At 34.1% G+C, this 20,467-nt stretch overlaps 1 protein-coding gene across 15 annotated transcripts in view; it reads right to left on the bottom strand.

The window, feature by feature from the left end:
• ESRRG (estrogen related receptor gamma) overlaps positions 1–20,467 on the bottom strand; it is a 685,908-nt gene that overhangs the window by 165,809 nt on the left and 499,632 nt on the right. For all 15 annotated transcript variants that reach the window (XM_056815934.1, XM_056815933.1, XM_056815938.1 and 12 more), the window contains one exon: positions 5,844–6,259. In XM_056815934.1, the coding sequence (XP_056671912.1) occupies positions 5,844–6,246 (403 nt within the window). In that variant the 5' untranslated portion in view covers positions 6,247–6,259. The remainder of the gene's footprint in view (positions 1–5,843; positions 6,260–20,467) is intronic.

The following is a 20,467-nucleotide window of genomic DNA, read 5'->3' on the forward strand; positions in this document are numbered from 1 at the left end:
GACACTAACCCATGCAGAGAATACAAGATGGTAAAAAGAACAACCTTTTAAGTAACTTTCAAGGCTCTCTACATAGCAAAAATATTCTGAATAGGGATTTGTCAGCTCTTCTGGTGGGAAGAAAATAGTGCATAAGGGATTGTGATACCTTTAGCACAGATCTATGGGTAAATATCCTAATTTTTAATTGGCCTTTATTTCTGAAAAGGTAAAAATATAAAAATGATGCTGTAATGATATGAAAGAATTAGGAATTTGTAATCCTTAAGATTACTCATATTTTTTAAGCCAGAGAAAATATTACTGAATAAAAAACATTAATTTCCAGAAAGCAAATATCAGTTATTGAAGACCAACTGTATGCAGAGTAGCAAGCTGTTGAACACTGGTTGGATACAAAAGGAACAGAAAAGACGGTTTCTAATCTTAAGAACAGATGTGATCTCAGGGATAAGACATACATCTAGGATACAAATAGACTGATCTGAGGAGAGATTTAACTAAGACATTTTGGATTTGAAACAATTGCCCCTCTGGTACCTACCTAAGAGACATACTAGTTGCAATGATAAGCCAATAATACTCTATTTCAACAAAATTTTCATTTATCTTCCCACCAAAATGGGAGTAGAAGGGAAGGAAGGATAAGGTGAAGGTGAAGATGTATACTTAAAATTAAATAAAAATTAAAATTAAATCATGACATAGAACTAGACATACAAAGACATATAATTTTGTTTTCAACACTTTGCCACAACTATGTCTGAAGGGCGCTAAAAGACTGCCTGCCCTTTGATCTAGCCATACCACTACTGGGTTTGTACCCCAAAGAGATCATAAGGGAAAAGAATTGTACAAAAATATTTATAGCCATGCTCTTGTGGTGGCAAAAAATTGGAAAATGAGGGGATGCCCTCCAGTTGGGGAATGGCTGAATAAATTGTGGTAGCTGTTGGTGATGGAATACCATTGTGCTCAAAGGAATAATGAACTGGAGGAATTCCATGAGACCTAGAATGACCTCCAGGAATTGATGCAGACTGAAAGCAGAACCAGGAGAACATTGTACACAGAGACAGATACACTGTAGTACAATTGAATATAATGGACTTCCCTACTAGCAGCAATGCAATGATCCAGAATAATTCCAAGGGACTTATGAGAAAGAACACTATCCACATTCAGAGAAAGAACTGTGGGTGTAGAAACATAGGAGAAAAACAACTGCTTGATCAGATGGGTTAATGGGTATACAATTGGGGATATAGACTCACCCTAGTGCAAATATCAATAATATGGAAATAGGTCTTGATCAATGACACATGTAAAACCTAGTGGAATTGCATGTTGGCTATGGGAGGGGGGGGGAATAAGAAAGGGAGGGAAAGAACATGAATCATGCAACCACAGAAAAATATTCTAAATTAATTAAATAAAATTTTCAAAATTAAAAAAAAAAACATTTCCACAGATCTCAGATATTAAATTATGAACTATTAAAGTTGTTTCATGACAAAATGGGAGTGGGAACTATAGCCCTAATCACTGCATCATTCTACCACACACCAAAAAGACACTATGCTGTCATGAATTTTGATCTGTTATAGGCCTAAGAGATTTTTTTTTTTAGTCCAATATAGTTTCTTCAAAAAAATAAACCTAAGTTAAGATATGGTCATGGTCACAAAAAACAAAATTAAGTGGCAAAGCTGAGATTTGAACCCAGGGCCCCTCACTGCAATCTAGTGCTTATTCCACTGAACCACACTATTTCTGCTTATGTTTGATTAATACTCTTAATATAGAAATAGATTAAAAAAACCTCTACTCATTTAGGGTTGAAGACAATCATTAGGTAGAAATAACAATGGAAAAAGTATTAAATATTAGAATGAATAAAGAAAATGACAAATGAAATTACGGTTGAAATTATGAACCTGTTCAGAGATATGGTATATAGCTGTCAAGGTCATTTAAAAAGCTCTACTGGTCAGCAAAAATCTGACTTATTTAACTTTTTGTGTTGATCAAATAAAATGATTTTTCAATCATAACATGGAAACATTCAATAAATAAAATAAGCCATTAGGGTTTACTTTCACTAAAATCTATGATTAATTGCCTTTCAGAACTAAAATACCACATTTAGTTTTGAAAAGAATAATTCTCATTATTATTCGTAAGGTTGGATAAGAATGTGTTCTTTTGCCTTAAGGAGAAAGTGTTCTTTTGCAGTACTAGAACTTGTTTAAAAAAATGAATAAAATGTTTAAAAAACAATAAAGATGAGAAAAGAGCTACATTCCCCAAATGGAAATGCCTTTGGAGGTAAGTGTCTTACAATGATGTCAATAGAACTTGGTTGGGCATCAAATAAAGGAACCAAATCCTTTTTCACCTTTCACCCCTCCAAACAAAAAGAATAAAAAAAAGAAAAAAGTTTGTGCTTACATAACTGCCTGGCAAAAAGGGTAATTAGACCCTCAAAAGGCAAGTTCTCAGGGGAAATTGCATAATATACAACCCCTAAAAAACTTTAAAAACTGTATACAGCCATCTATGTGTCAGAGAAAGTTTACTTGCAATGTTGCCTAAAGGTAGAAGAACAATCTCCACAGACTTCGGGGTCTAATTCTTTGATTCTATCACATCCCAAATATTACAGCCACTTTTGACATTTCAGGCATTCTTATCATTTGTTATTTTCACTATTGTCATTGACAAGCAGAGGGAAATTTTATAATCTGCCTCATAATTACCATATTAATTATTACATTCCCCTTTCACAATTTTAATCCCTTTATTTGCCTCATTGCATTTTTTTTGGCTCTCTATAAACTACAGAGTGATGCCTGCTGATGTAGCTAGCAGGATATCCTTAATAAAAGCTGCCCAGCTGCCAGTTATAAGTCCAGCCAGTTGGGCAAGTCCAGAGAACTAATCTGGACAGTGACATCTCTGTCTCCCAGTAACTATAGTGGTATAAAACTAGATACTCTCAATCATTGAACTTTATTCAGTTAAGCTTTTTCATTATGTCTTTCAACAACCTAAGCAAGTTGCATCGCACATGCAAAAATTTAATTGTTTAATTTGGCTTATTGTTGATTAAAGAATCTACTTATAAACATATCATCTTAAGAAAAGAATTGACCACATTTTTAATTCTTTAAAATTTGTATCTAAAACATTCATATAAACTGGATGTTTTCTACAGGTGTTCAAACATTTGATACATTATGTTTCCATCATACTTCTTATAATTTTTGTCCATCTGAAGATTAAAATAAAGCTAAGATTGATGATTAAGTTAAAAATGTAAATATCTAATTATATATATATATATGGCCTCACCTTATGATTGCCAGTAAAAAATTCAGGTCTTGGGGTCAAAAATTTGGAATTTCTCAAAGAGTTGGTTAAATTACTGCATTAACTCTGTAAAAAAATTTTTTTTCAAAATCAATTGTATCCTATTCTGCTATAACCAAGTGGTTCTTTAAAAATATCCCTAAACCAAAAGCACTTCAAAGTAGATTGTCAACTTTCTGAAACATGAGTATATGTGTCCAAGTGAGTTGGGTAAGAAAGTAAAGGTTTCCTCATATATAATTTTATTGCTTTGCTTTTTTTTTTCATTGAAATAGCTGGCCTATCTCCAGAGAAACTAAGTTTTCAATCTATTCAAGACTATAGTAATTGTTAACAAAACAAAGAAGAATGTAAAACATTTTAAAGCAAAACAAAGACAACATATAAGTTTGACCATCTGTATCATACTCACTTAAATCCTGGAAAAATTGATGTTCACCTTTTCATTTAGTTTATTTTAATTTTTTTTCCTGGATGTTGGACCAGTGTTGTATAAAAATATGAATTCCTTAGGCAAAAAATTTTAAGTAGAAAATGACTCCAGAAAAATAAAAGATTAAATTGGAAGGAAGAATTTTAAATTTTCCCATAAAATTTTCACTTGAAAAATAACTTGAAATTTCAACCTTCCTAAGAATTGGTGCCAGTACAAAACAAAGTAATTTTTTTTTTGCTTTTTAATCATAATGAAATGTCTATGTTGCTTATGACATTTCCTTTAAAATATAAAATGGAGGGTCAGATCTCAGGATGTAGAATATAAATTTAATTATTTGGGTCAGGGACTATATTAGAGACCATCCTTTTTCCAAAACAATATGTACTTATAAATTCATCCCAATTTCTTGTATTTTATGTGAAAGGAGTAAGAAAGGGAATAAAATAAGCAACTATTTCATGCTAGGTACTGTTCTACATGTTTTATCAATATTATCTCATTGTATCATTGCATTGATATATCTAAAGGTGGGAAACAAGTCATAGTAAAAAATTTTAAATACAACAGTATTCAATTTTAACATAATTTGAATTAGCATGGATCAAATACTATTGAGTTCTGGATGGTGCTGGAAATGTATTCATGGAAGTCAAAGAAAACTAAGTATTTATTTAAAACTACCTCAGACTTTTAGCACCTCAGAGTTCATTTTGAATTAATTTAATAAGTTGGTTTTCATTCAAATTATTCAATTTTAATAAATATATTCAATTCTGCTTCCCATATCAGAAACAATATCATTTGTACTGTACTTCCTACAAAATTATAACTTCATAAGGGCAAGGAGTATTTTATTTTTGTTCATTTCCAGTGATCAAAACAACACTATTCAAAAAGATATGTACTAATTTTAAAAAATAAAATTTAACTAACATTTATAATATTTAATTAGAAAATATTTATCAAATTACCTTATTTTACTGCTCAGTCCTTGCAGTGAAGAGACTTAAGCTACTGTTGACATTAGACTGATAAAGAGAAGTATTAAAATACCATTTTGGACACAATGGGAAATTTGAGCACAAAAAATATCAAGAACTCCTAGTTATAAGGAGAAAATAAAAAATGAACTACTAAAAGTGAATTCAAAACAGATATTTATAGGAAAACATCTAAAGAGCATTAATGTGTAATTTCTTGACAAAGGATGAATAAAATATGTTTCCTGCTCATTAAATTAACTATTTCGCTGAAAGATTTATATATTTCAGCATTCACAAGAATGAAGTAAAACCTGTGGTCTCTCGGATAATTGAGCACTTTGCAAAAAGTATTGGGAAAGTATTTGCCAAGGTATTGGGAAAGCTTTAAGCATTAGCAGTGGTAGAGTTCAAACCTTTCTAAATTACTTCACATAGGATATAATCTGACAGTTATTTGCTGAATCTGGGTGAGAGTAGGTTTGTCTCATGGAAGGTTCTTAAAGGTGAAAGGCCAGTAACTAAGCCACTGAAGCACATTAGGCACTTCAGCTTTATATTTGGTATTTTTTAAAAATAGATTACCCTTCAGAAAAGAATAAACTAGATTTATTTTGCAATGTAAAGGTCATGGTGCTATCTCTGAGGAAAGAAAAAGGTTCTGCACACAATTTTTCAGTTGTATACAACAGGAAAGTAAAAGATAATATACTTTGGAGAACCAGAGACATAAAAGAAGGGATCATAGATGACTACAGAATTTATGGGTTCATGTATTTACAATATACAGTCAACAAAATGACTGGCAAAATTTATGTTTTTCAAAGTTTCCCATCTTTTCCTCATTAGTTTCTAAAAATGAAATTAGAGATGGTAAAAATATTCTATACGAAATTATTTCTAGGCATCATTTCCCCTACCCCTAATTAGGCTTAGTCATTTTCTACAGTATAGTCAATTGGTTGATGAGGGTTAAAATAAAGAAAAAAGGTCAGATGGGTGATGGGAAATGGACAATTACCACCTGAGTGGGCAACATCCTGGTAACTAACCTTGAATTGTCCTCTTGAAGAAGGCTTTGCAGGCTTCACATGATGCTACCCCATAGTGGTACCCAGATGCAATATCGCCACACACCAAACACAGTCTCTTGGGCATCGAGTTCAGCATGTATTCACACTTGGTCTGCGAATCTTCTGCAATGGTGCTCGAACAATCATCATATCGTTTCCTGACAGGCCCATTACCTCCAAGGACCGGGGCAGAAGGGTACAGAGGTGGTGAGTCAAGTCCATTCTGATGGCCATTCATGGTTGAACTATAGCTCCCGCTGGCGTCTGAAGAGCCACCGGGGCTGTGGTGGTTGATGCTGTCCGTTAAGGAGGCAGGGCTTGAGGGTTCCGTCTTGATATATGACGAACAGCTAGAATCAATGTGTCGATCTTTGCTTGACATTCTGCAGAGAAGCCTGAAGTATAGGGGATAGGGGAGAGGAGAGAAAAGATGGGGGAAAGAGAAAGAAAAGAGAAAGAAGAAGAGGAGAAAGATGAATATAGATGAAAAGGAGGAAGAGAAGAAAGAGGAGGAGGGAAAAGAAATAGTAAAAAAAAAGAAAGAAAAGAGAGAAAAAAAATTCATGTATTAAAGACACTGTTCTTTAGGGTGCCTTGAAAGGACTAAAGACGCACATCATTCATTAAGTAGGTTGATATCTCTCATTAAATGTGAGATTAACCAACATGAGGTCTTCCTGTCCCCAGACAGGGAGTCATCATCCCCACCCCCAGTCCCAAATTTTAATAAGTTTCCCTCTTTGAAACTGTGTCAATTTCAAGTCAATTTTCTGAATCTAAAAACTCAAGCAAGCAGCTGGGGATTTTCAAAGTCCATTTTATTTGATAATTTTAATTTTGGGTAACTTTATTTTCATTTGCACATTTTTTCAATTTACAAATCATATGAACAGAATCAAACTTTTATCTCCAAGACAAAACTGATGACTATTTGGTTTTTTTGATAATTGTTAACAACTTTCATAATCATAACATCTTTTTATTATCTGACTTATGGTACATAGAAAATATAAAATTCATGTTTGCTTCATTAAAATGGCTCTCTCTCTCTCCCTCACACATACACATACACACTACAGGAGTCAGGAAGACTTGAGTTTATATCAGGACTCAAACACTTAACTTTCTGTGTGTCTTTATACAAGTCTCTTAAGTCTGTTTCCTTTAATTTCCTCAACTATAAAATGAGGATAATAAATACCAACTACCTTGCAGGGTTGTTATAAAGATGAAATGAGTTAATATTTGTAAAGCATTTGCACAATGCCTGGCAAATAGTAGGCACTATCTAAATTTCTAGATGAAAATCAAGGGTAATGATTAAAGATATTTCCCTAAATATAAAGCCACCACCACCACCACTTTTGGGGTCTATAAAAATCCATAAGAAATTATCTTTTTAAATGATCATGTTTTAGCCTTTACCCAGAGACTAAATAGTAATATCCATTCCAATCTAACTCACAGCAATAGGATTATAGAACCTGATATGTTTCTTTCCAAAAAAATAAAGTGATGAAAGTGCCTTGAAAAATTATTTCAGTTAGACTTCCCAAACCTGCTATCTTCTTGTCTAAAAACAAAACAAATCTACTACCTTAAAAAGCAGACATAGCATAGCTATGTTATCCCAGGGGGGAAAAAAAAAGAAAAAAAATCATATTTCACTTTCTCCAAGCTCTAACCTTATTCCCAGTCCACCAATAGGGGGCCAGAAAATAGAATCAGAACTACCTTTCTTTAGTGAAGGGAGCAACAAATCTTCTCTTTCCCCAAGTCCACTCATCATTGTCCATTGCTCAGTTCTCCAAACAAGCAAAGGACCCTCATTGTTAGCTGGATGCCAATCTACTTATCCACACCTATGCTGGAGGTATCCCAGATGTACTCAACTCTGACCCCTAGACCTATTATCCTCTTGGTCAGGGACCATCTGCCCTAAAATTTTCCCCCCAAGATCCTTAGGGCCTTGCCATCTGCCCTATTTCTTTTTCCTGCCAGAATTTAAGTATTACCTGGCCCTTCCATCTGCCATGAGCTGAACATGAACATGAGCACTCTTTTAGGTGCTATTCTCCCCAATTAGAATGTGAGCTCTTTGAGAGCAGGAATGGTCTATTTGGATTCCAATCATTTTAGTACAGTGCTTTGTATATACGAAGTGCTTATAAGTGCTGGTCCATTCCATTCTTTCTAATGAATTTCTCAAAAGATAATTAAATGAAAGGATAAAAGTGCCTTCCATTTATCTCTTACTAAGCCAAAGTTCAAATCCCTTTTTAGGGAACTTTCAGAGAGAACACTATAGTGAAGAGGTGTCTAACAAGAACTTTACTTTCCCTGGAAAACAATCAAAAACTTTAGGAAATTATTCATACAATAATCAAGAGAAAACAATCTGTTCCTTAGCTAGAAGATTAAGATTCTATCAGTTTACTAGTTCAGTTTTCTGCTACCTATCTCTAACTTTCCCATATTTCTTTTAAAATAAAAAAAATGGGGTTATGTAATTGTCAATGCTCACTTTGCAAATATCCCAACTATGAATCTGTATTAGATGCCATATACCAAGGAAAAAACTTTCATCTCAAAACATATATTTTTTTTTCTGTTCATTAATTATTTTCTTTGGCAAGGCAAATCTATGTCAAAACATAAACAAAGTCAAATAAAGGGAAATTAAAAGCCACAATCATAATTTTTTTTTTTGCTTCCGGCCACCCACTTGTGTTGTCCTTTTCTCAAGAACGAGTAGAAGAAAAAATATTCCTCTTGCCAGCCTGAACTAGATCGTCCTTTCCCTTCTGCATCTGCTGCCTTGTACCCGTCACTGTTAATGAGCATTGTAATTAATAGATAGCTCTCTCTTGTCTCCCTGCTTGCACTCTGGGCTAAGCACTTTTCTCAAGTCAACGTTTGAAAGAAAGCGGGTCGGCACTGACTTACAGCAGCCCTGCGAATTCCTTTTAATTTAGAGCACTTACACCACCACTTCACTTATTACCTTATAATTACTGGACTGCTCTCACATACATTATGATCTTAGACTAGAGTTAGAAGTTATTAGGGTACTAAAACATGGTTGCTCTCCTTTCCTCTTTCTGGCACTGAATTTTCCACAGCTATGATTAAAAATATCAATTAACTCTTTCACCATCTGCCCACATGGTAGAGTTTTTTATGGACTGTAGTTGCTCTAAGATGCTTTATAGTCAAGCACATGATTTTTCTCGGACCCTTCTCTTGCTAATACTACTCCTTTTCTCTACACCCTTGCAAATAAAGCTCACCATCACTATAAAGATAAAGGCTTTATGATCATTTACCCCATTCTTTAGTCTAAGAACCTTGCTTGAGGATTTTCAATCATTCATGGAATCATTTCTTAGGAAACAAGCTCTGAAATTATACTTCCAATCCCAGAACAATTACTTGCCAATATCACGCTAAGTCAACAGTTAATTACTTGTCAAAATACATGTTTTTATCATCCCTGCAAAACCTGATTCAAACTTGACAAAAATCAAAATATTAGCTCATGATCTTGCCTTAATATTTTACAGAGGCACCTACATGAAAGAGGATAAAATGGATCATGAGAACCTTGAAAGTTGTAGCAACTCAAATTAATTAAGGTCTCTCACTTGAAACTAGGCAAGCTGGATGAAGGGACATTAAATGGGTAAGTTCCCTCCAAATGTTAACCTCTTTCTAGAGGAAGCTAACAACAACTTTTTGACGATGGAACCAACTTTCCCATTTCTAAAAGACATGTCTAAAAAGTGACCAGTAACATAGCATTGTTTTTCAGTGATGTCTCTTACTTTAAATCAAAGAAAGTGAAGTGGGTACCCACACCTGCTGCACACTAGCCTGTGTTGAGTCACCCTCACCAATGTTTGGAAGGAAGCCGAAATGAAATCTCAGTAAGAGCATAGTTGCCTCCTAATTACTACTTAGCTCATTACACTGAAGACTTTCTAGACACCATTACATTATATCCTAAAACTACAGTAGGGTCTTAATTCTCTCCCTCTCTGTCTCTGAAAGTCTACAGCTCTATTATTCAAGCCTGAAATATTCACAACTATCTATAAATTCAATTGTCAGCTGGTGGGTTTTATTCTAGACCTCACTTCAATCTAAAATTAGAGGCACTAAAATTCACATTAACTCTAAGAGGAATGTAGTGAATAAGACTTTATTTCAAAAGAACACCTTTTTGTCAGAAAGAGCCATTTTCAAGATGATGGCTTTATCTGCAGCCAAAGAGAATAAGCCCAATTCCACAATGTGCTGTTAAGGCAGAATTTTTAGGTCACATTGGATTAATAAAAAAACCAAATTTAGTTAAGGATTATGAACAGAAATAACATGTGTTGAATAAATGCGGGCAATATTTATTTTAAAGACTTCCTGTGGTTGTTTCTATTTTATTATTTAAGGAGAAAAGAAAAGGCAGCAGTGAGCCCTTCGAGGTTTCAAAACTCTTTTTGTTGAGAAATAGTTCACATTCATATAGTTCTTTGTGATTTATAAAGGTCTTCTCTCACAACAACCCAGGGAAGCCAACACATTTAGGATAAGCTCAAGGAAAAAGGTGCCATGGGCACAGTTATTAATTACTGACATTTTATTTATCCTATTAGATGAAAGAGACCTCTGCGCAAAGAGTTAAACAAATTCCAGAGAAGACCTTAAAGGGCCTAGAGCTCAGCACAAGGTATACTTAGGCACAATTCTGTGTCTAGCTTATCCTGAGACCAAGATTGAATCTGAGGGAGAATTAGAGCTTTGATATTAAAGATTGAACAGCATGAAGAATACAAGGAATAGTATCAAGAATGATCAATTTATTAATAAATATTAACATGTTCTGCTTTAAAATCATTCATAGTTCTGTATATGGCTGAAGATTCTATATTCTTCAATTCATAGCGGTGACCCGAGATAAATAAATAAGCTTTTATCTACAATCAAAAGTCAAGGTCTTATTTAGTAAATAAATAGCTAACCTTCCCAATGAGAAATTGAGAATTTCAATTCCATTTACTAACTTCCATCATTAAGAACCCCTTCATGAAATTTTTTGCTACATATAAGAAACTAAGAAAACTAAGAAAGAAGTTCTCATATGCCTCATGAAAAATCCATGTAAAGGTTTTTAATAGGGAGGAAAAATGCAGAAATGGAATTAGGATTCTCACTTTACAAGAGAAAGAAAGAGAATTAGACACTGATTTTTACTACATATCCACTTCAATAATGCTAATGATAGTATATTAATGATAGCTGTAAAAATTTTGGTTGAAATTGTTCCTTTTTATTTTTTTCTATGTAATAATGTAATTTATAATACAACATAATACAAAACAATACAATAATATAAATAGCATAATTTAAAGCCCTTAACTATGACCAAGTGCTTCTCATCCTATTTATATATATATATATATATATATATATATATATATATAAATCTGCATTGTCATATGAAAGCAACTGAGGCATGTAGGGTCAGTCAGTCAATAAGGAGTTATGTACGAGGAACTATATTAAGCTTTGGAGATGCAAAGAAAGAAAAACAGAGGCCCTGCTCTCAGGGAGCTCATATTCTAATAGAGGATATAATATATAAAATTGAAAATCATGTTTAAGATAGCCAGGATAAAAGAAGGTAATCTCAGAGAGATGGCACCAATAGCAAGAGGATCTTCTGTGGAAGGAACAATTCAACTTGATTATTTTTTTTTTAAACCCTTACCTTCTGTCTTGGAATCAATATTGATTCCTAGGCAAGAGTGGTTAGGGCTAGGCAATGGGGGAAAAGTGACGTGCCCAGGGTCACACAGCTGGGAAGTATCTAAGGCCACATTTGAACCTAGGACCTCCTGTTTCTAGGCCCAGATCTCAATCCACTGAGCTACCCAGCTTCCCCCTCAACTTGAGTATTTGAAGAAACTAGAGACACTAGAAGACATAGGTAAGGAAAGCATTCCAGGAACAGGACACGGTGCAAATGCACATATTGAGAAACTTGAAAAGAAAATTAGAGGAAGAGAAAGAGACACTAAAGGCCAATTGTTAGATTAAAGACTAAAGTTAGATTATAGAGTCCATGGAAAGTATTAAAAGACTGAAAAGGGAGGAAGGAGTCAGGCTAAAAAAGGCTTTAAATGCCAAAGAAGCAAGCAGTCTAACTTGAGGATCTTAACCATCTGATACCTTCTGCTTAAATGACTATTTAAAACAGGGGAAAACATAGTGGAATTAACAATGGTATCATATACAGAAATAATCAGGTTAATTTATTTTTAGTATTTGTAAAAATAGGCTTGCAGTCTCCTGGAGGTTTCTGACATAGTTGGACATGCCTTTCTGATTTCTAAAAGAAAGTACGGAAGAGGAGCAAATTCAGCGCTCTATCTTTCCCTTAAGACACAACCTCAAAGATGATCATGCCACAAGCTCTTGTTACCAGGCTGAGTTACAATTTCAGGCAAAGCCACTTTACAATGAGCATTTTCTCTTCTGTTCTAACTAATTGCACTCTACCAAAGTGGCGAAATGTGAATCACTTAGTGGGAAAATGGGCAACAGCTGCTATTGTCAAAGAATGGTGATGCTGAAGAAAGAGAAGTCACTGAATGAAGTGTCATGTCAGAAATCAACGGTGCAACGTGTGATTTGAGAAAACATGACTACTTTACAGAGACAGGGTGTCATTATGGCATCACAGTAATACGATGCTTTGACAACTGCTTGGTCTAACATATCATCATTGCATTAAGGTACACTGGCTTAGTTGGGGAAGGAATGGAAAGGATTTTTTCTTTTAATAAGAAATATCTTAAGGTCTGACTAGTTAACCTAATGGAACAGATCATTAATTATGAAAGTAAGCATTGCTAATCTGGACCAATACAACCCCCCCAAAAAAACCCAATAATCATCTCTGGTTATATATTTTAATACATATTAAGGCCAATCTAATGAGAGATACTCTTAGGAGAAGAGAGTAATTTGGTGACAATATATCCTGAGTTTCAGCTCCCATTTCCATTTAGTTCATTTGACATCATTACCCTCTTTCAAGAAAGCTCCACTACCAATAGCCACACACTCACAAGTGATGTGATGACCAACAGAAAGAGATGTAGGAGTAGAATTGGGGAAACCAGAGCCCAAATTCTGTCACTATTCCACAAACAAGCCTAACTACCTCTGCCTGATTTTCTAGGGTTTAGAACAGAAGACAGGTAAAATTGTACAATTCTGATACATTTCTTTCCAAACATCCAAAGGAAAGTTTCCTAAGACTTATAACTGCATTCTTATTGTTTAAAACATAAGCAAATGCCTTGACAAAATCTTAAATGCATTTAAATGGTACAATAATACCTTATGACCTCATCCCTGTTTTGTGAAGATACACAGAACCTAATAGATATGAAGTCAAATTAGGAGTAATCTGAAAAAAATTAATTTTTAAAAAGGAATAATATAAAAGTAAGGAAAAAAAGAAAATCAACTGCAAGGGGGGTCCCCCAAAAGTGGAAGTCCAGAAAAGAAAATCAAGTATAGTTAGAAGACTAATCCGCTTCTGATGATAATGTATTGGAATTGTCTATGCTTGTTTCTGCGTGTAGAGACTCCATTGAAACACCAGCATCCCATATAAACAACTCATAAGCCTAAACCTACTACTAATATCCCCATTAAATTACAAGAACTAATTTAGATATAGAGAATTGCAGTGGCTTCTATTTACATTGCATGATGATTTCTTACACTCCCTGGCTGATAAAACTTTATTAATGGGAAAGAAATGGTGCTGTGATATCACAATGTGTTGCACATTATGATTGTTGACAGTTTCTGTATTTAAGGATTCGATCTGATGTAGAAAAGCTTAGTAGTGTAATTTATCCTTAGCTCATTTTCTTGGACCTATTTCAATTTAGGGGTGAGTATCTTATGTTTATAGCTTTAAATACTGTAAATGAGGAGCTAGCAAATCAATAAAATTGTTAAATGCATACTAATACTGGGTAATTGCATACATGATGTTTTGCATAATTAACTGTCTGAAGTGTTCCTTGATATAATAGGTACTCATATAGAATAGAGTAACCTATAAGTCCATAAAATATATGCATTTTATATGAACTGAGATTACACGTAAAAATTTCATTCTAATCATCTAAATCGAGCTAAAGAGCCAGAGCTATCCATTATAGGCAAGTCCAAATCAATTCTTATGGAATTACATTATAACTAATATGATATTTCACTGATGATCACTATTATCTTGATTACATTCAAAGAATGTATCAAAAGGAAATACATTAGATTAAACAAACAACTGGCACTTAATCAATACTATTGAGGCAAATTCAAGGTTTTAACAAATGTGTATACATACACACTAATGCACCTATAATCAAATATATCCTTAGCACAACGCAACTGCATGACATCTATAGATCTGGATATATAAACAGTGTGACACAATGAGTATAACAACATTTCTTTCCAAGGTTATTATTTTACCAAGTTACTTTCCAGGAATTAAATGCCTTATAAGAAGCCTTTGTACCATAGAGTCAACAAAATAGGTAGGAAAATGTCAATAGAGCACTAAGGTGTCCCAACCCCACTTTAAAGCAATATGTGGACACTGGTATTAGGAAATGTCAAACTGGACAGCAAGTCAGGTAAGAGTTGAAAAACTGCAGAAGGAATAAATTATCAAAACTAAACTTCAATGGGCTAAAATGAAAATCTTACATTTATTCCTCCCTATAGATTTACTTTACAATGAGCTCTTTCTACAGTTGCCCTACAAGTAAGTTTCCCACAAAACAAAAGTTTTCCGAGTTCAACAAATTGCCAATTTTGCAAACAGAAATACAGATCAATAAAACTGTCCAGTAGATTTCAAACACTGCATGGTAGGAAACATCTTTTTAAAACATTAAAAGTACAAAAGTAAAAGCCTTAATAGTATGGAAATGAAAATGTATATATTTTATATAGTAAGAAAAAGAAAAAGGAAAGTCCAGCCCTTACTCTCTAACGGTAAAGACCCTCATTGTGTTACAATATACATGCATAATATATGTGGATACTATAATATACAAATCAAATCCTAGTTACAGAAAGCTCAGTCGATTTAGATACTTTTGTTATTTCTACACTCTACCATGACTATCCTATAAAAATTGAGTGTCATTAAGACTAAATATTACAACTTGATGACATCCTCCCTCTTTGTCTATATCAATCTCTCTATAAAAATATATATCTTTAGAGATGAAATGTCACATTTCCAATATTATTCTGATATGTAGATTTCTTGTTTGTTCATGTTTAAATTTTTGTGACTTCATTTGAGGTTTTCTTGGCAAAGGCACTGGAATGGTTTGCCATTTCCATTGCCAGCTAATTTTATAGATAAGGAAACCAAGGCAGACAATTAAGCAATTTTCACAAGGTCACCCAGCTACTAAGTATTTGAGAGAGGATTTAAACTCAGATCTTCCTGACTCCATGCAACCTAGGTTCCTCAGAACAGATATCCATATCGAGTATATGTATGTACACACACACATACAAGTCACTCCAGTTTGCAGGTGGCATTAGACTGATTGTATTGAGTCTCAGAACTTTAAGAACCTTAAAAATTAGATTCAAAGTATTTAAAAGACTCTAGTTGTTTGGAAAAAAGCAGATGAATAAAGAATATGTCTGGTTCTCCATATTTTGCAGTTCAATGCAAAGTCTTTTGAACTGGAGAGTGGAGGGATGAAAGGAAAGAGGGAAAGGGGAATGTGGGGAGAGAGAGAAAGAAAGAGAGAGGGGGAAGAGATGGATGGATGGATGGATGGATGGATGGATGGATGGAGGGAGAGAGGGAGAAAGGGAGGGAGGGAAAGAATGTGTGTGTCTAAAATAGAAAGAGACTACAGAAGGAAAATAAATAAGCGGAGTCTAAAATGAACTAGAATGAAGTCAATGCACTGTATTTACCTTAATTAACTTGTATAATGCCTTCAGTGAACCCTAGTTTCAGCTTGAAACAAAACCAATCTTTTTCATACTAAAATTACTCCTGAGATGCTACATAACAGTAAATCATGGAATACTACAATATCAAAATAAACAATTTACCTTTTAGGGGTAAAAGGACAAAGGTGAGAAGCAATGTGAGTATAAGAACTAGAAAATACTGATGATGAATTTCATGCAAAATGCTTCTTAAAAGATATACAAAATGTACAAATAGAAAGTAATTTGGGTTGTTCACATAGCAAGAATAAAGGTTAACAACTGGAAACTCAATTGTGCTACACCAAATATTTAAGTGAATATTAACAATGAATAGGGGAGAACAAGGGAAAAATTCCACAAGCAGAAAAGATGTTCATTTACAATTTGCCTCTTGAAGGAGACACCTTGTATAAGAGAAATTAAAATTAATAAATCCACAGATTTCCAACAGAAAGCAGAAGTGGGATTTATTAATTTTATTCAGGGATTGGAAGCATAAAAATTTTGAAGTCTATTGAATTATAAGAGGAAGGGTGGATAAGTGGTAAGAAAATAATCTTATGAAAATAGAGGGACACATGATGGGGAAAGTATAATAAAAGAGAGGGAAGGAAATTCACATCAAAACTAGAGGAAATCAATGTTGCATATTTTATTATTAGGATACTGATAAACAATATATAGAATTTATATTAACATTTTATTTTACAATAAACACCTAGAAACAAATGTAGATATTATCTATGACCTTGAGGGACAATTAAACTCTTGGTACCATCCATCTGATAACTTCACCTACAAAAGTAAAATATAAAATAAGAAAAAACAATTTAAAGACATCTAGCTATTATTCTACCTCTTTCTTAAAAAAAAATTAACGAGCTTCTATTAAGAAAATGTAGTACTGGGGGCAGCTGGGTAGCACAGTGGATTGAGAACCAGTCCTAGAGATGGGAAGTCCTAGGTTCAAATCTGGCTTCAGCCACTTCCCAGCTGTGTGACCCTGGGCAAGTCACTTGACCCCCATTGCTTAGCCCTTACCACTCTTCTGCCTTGGAGCCAATACACAGTATTGACTCCAAGACGGAAGGTAAGGGTTTAAAAAAAAAAGAAAAAGAAGAAAATGTAGTACTAAGCACATATGCACCTATTTTCCAAAAAGGCAAAGATATATATGTATGTATGTGCATCTATATGCAATGGGTCTATATATATTTATGTACCTATTCCTATACACATACTTATTCAGGCTTATAAGACATTTTTTAAAAAGTAGTCTGTAAAAAAAACCAAGGATTTCCTCTGAAGCAAAATGAGCTTTCTCAAAAGAGAATATTCTGAAATAATATAACATCAAAATACTTACATGAGGAAGAAAGCTATTGTGTCATCAGAATTTCAGAATAATATCTATGACTATATCTATTTCTATATCTACTACCTAGAGAAGACCTGTCCTTGAATAAAAAGCACTGGAATAGAATTTAAAAGGATTTAATGAATCATTTAAACTCTGAAAAACTAGAAATCACAGTTGGAAAGCTAGAAGGGGCTTCAGAAGCCATCTATTTCAACTTCTTCCTTTTCAATAAAAAATGGAGATGTTGTCACAACCACAATTGTCAGTTTAGATTTTAATCTAGCTCCTTTCCCAATTGTTAAGTTAATTTGCTTTCCACTGACCAGGAATAAAACAAAGACCTTTTTTATTTCTAAACCTTACTATATAACAAAAACAGGACTAGTCCTACCATTTATATAGAAGCTATGTCTGGTACAGGTCATTGCCACAGCCAAGCAATGTTTGACTTCAATGCCATATATTTGCCAGGTTAAATCAGTTAAGTCAGGCTTGTTCATGTGAATGACCATATAGGTCAATTGTGATCACACCAAAGAGACAGGAAAGAACGTAACTGGTGAGCCAGTTCTACTTTGACACCCCAAAATGGGGGCTAAGGTGGAGTGAGAAGGAAGCAGAAATAAAAGGAGAAATAAGCAAGACTCCTGTGATTCCCCAGAAATGGCCATTCTCTGTTCCTTATCCTTTTTTTGGAGGGAGGTGTTAGGAGAGAATGGCAATTCCCTGCAATCAGTGTTTAAGTGAATGTTTGTCCCAATGTGTTACACCATGCTGTCAGCAAACAGCAGGGAGTCGTGGAGTTGTTACTACATTTGATTTGACTGCCTAGTAGGATGCTTCATTTCTACCAACTGTTAGTTCCCAGCTCTAAGAATCTTCTCTTCCCTTGGAGAATTTTTTTCCTTCCTCCTATTTTCTCTTCCTTGTTTGATGATGTAAGCCCAAACAAGTGGGTGTGTAAATAAATGGCAAACTTAAAGCTTGCCTACTCTTGTCTCAGCCACCTGATAGTCTCTCTGTGAGAAGTGTAGGAAATTGTGCTCTACACCTCTGGTCCTTCCCTTATTGATCCTTACACTTTAAAAGCCTAATTTTAATTCTCATGTCTCATATATCAAGTATGAAGGGAAAGAGACACAAACACAAACCAGACAAGGAAGTCTGTTGTAAATGCTCCTTAAAACTGACTATCTTTATAAGAAGAAAGAACAATTATTTTCTAAGCTTTTATGAACTACAAAAAGGGGGATTTCTATTCGCTTCTTCCTGTAACACTGTCAAAAATGCTATTTAGTTATTTCTTTAGAGCATATTTTCAATTTTTTTCTTTTTTGACAAGTTTAACCATCACTTGCAAACCTTTCTCATTACCAATAATGGTTTTGATAATTAGGATCTCATTATACGGAATCTGACAATAACTTCTAACAATGAAAGGCATCTTTGGAAAAAATGAAAGCATATGCATGAGTAAGTGGGGAGGGGGTCGGGGGAGAGAAAGAAAATTCCTGTGAGACATTCTGAAAATTCAGGCTAAATAGAAAAGTAATTAAGACTAAAGAGCTAAAACTGTAATTAAGGAAAATTTCATTAAAGGAAGGCAGGTGAGTCTGCTTTTCTAAATATGACAAGGTACTATATAAAAATAAAATAGAAGCTGGTTTCAGTGAGTGGAGCAGGAAAGCCATGTCTTTAACCAGATCAAATTCTTGAAATTGGCTGTCAAGACAGGATTGTTGTGATTTATACCCGTCTATCAAGTGCATGAAAGAGAGAGACAGAGAAAAGAGGCAAGCTGCTGTCGCTTCCATTCGTAAAGAACCTTTAATTTCCCCAGCACCATCTGTTACCAAATCTAATTCACATTCCCCTTAATCTGGTTTAGTTCTGTAATACTAATTCTGCCTTGACCCTTACGAACATGGCCCTCAATAAAAAGCTTTGGTTCTTGGTTAGTAAGAAATTGAATATTATACAGTTAAGGTTCTGGCGACTTAAGTGAAGCATGCTCTCCTCCATTAAAATGTATTCCTGGTAAAGGGATTTGTTTCCAGCCAATGCAGAGATATGAAATTGCTCATATTTGGGGTAAAAAAAATGATGATATGAAAGTAGGCTGGGGACATGAAAGCAGAGGTTGTCATAAAATACAATTGTTGTCAAGTTTAGTCACTTTCAGTACTGGCTATAAAATCACTTTGTCATGGTTTTCACATAGAGAAAGCCTGAAATTGTATTTTTGTTAAGGAAACTGAAGAGAGATGTATAATGTTCTGAGAAGGAGGAGGTAAGAAAGGAAATGGGCTAAGAACTGGGTGAGCAAAAATGTGGAAGATATTAAGTACTTCTTTCAAATGATGTAATGCACAAATGAATGAAAACTGTAAAGACTCTGATATCTGGCTTCCTAGTAAATAAAAACATTCTTTTAACTAGAACTTTTATGGAGAGTCTTTGGAGTCCTTCGTTGTCATCTAATTTAAGCCAAGGCAGAAGATTTTTCAACAGTGATTCAAAAAATGGTCATTCATCCTTTCTTATCTTAGAGTTTTCTTAAAACTTCACAACTCAGATCTCATTCCTTTGCTAAATGTTAAAACTATGACTACAATCAAACTTTTGATGCTCATGTTTCTTCTCACTCTTCTCTTTTCTACACTAAAATAAACTGTCCCCTATTTCTTCCAGTACTCTCATAGTAATAGTTCCAAAATCTTCCAAATACCTCTTCAGTTTAGACTTCAATTTGGTCAATGTCCCTCTTAAAACAGGGTGCCTTGAGTTACCCAAACATGTCCACTGGGGATGTTTGCTATAAAATAATAAAGATTAATAAACATTTTTAAATTTAGTCACTTTATGTCATAGCTTTCAATATTGTGCCAAAAAGAATGATAAATGGTATTCAAGATGACTCAGATAGAGTGAAAATATGGTGCACTTTTTTTAAACCTAAAGAAATATTACATTCTGTTCAGTGAAGTTACTAAGTTTTGTTGCATTCTAATTTGGACAACTTTTAATCTCTGAAGATATCAATAAATTCATATTTGTATCAAGAATTGAAGTTCTATTTTTTTTTTTAAACCCTTACCTTCCGTCTTGGAGTCAATACTGTGTATTGGCTCCAAGGCAGAAGAGTGGTAAGGGCTAGGCAATGGGGGTCAAGTGACTTGCCCAGGGTCAC

Source organism: Monodelphis domestica, chromosome 2, assembly GCF_027887165.1.
Source record: "Monodelphis domestica isolate mMonDom1 chromosome 2, mMonDom1.pri, whole genome shotgun sequence".
NCBI classification, from domain to species: domain Eukaryota; kingdom Metazoa; phylum Chordata; class Mammalia; order Didelphimorphia; family Didelphidae; genus Monodelphis; species Monodelphis domestica.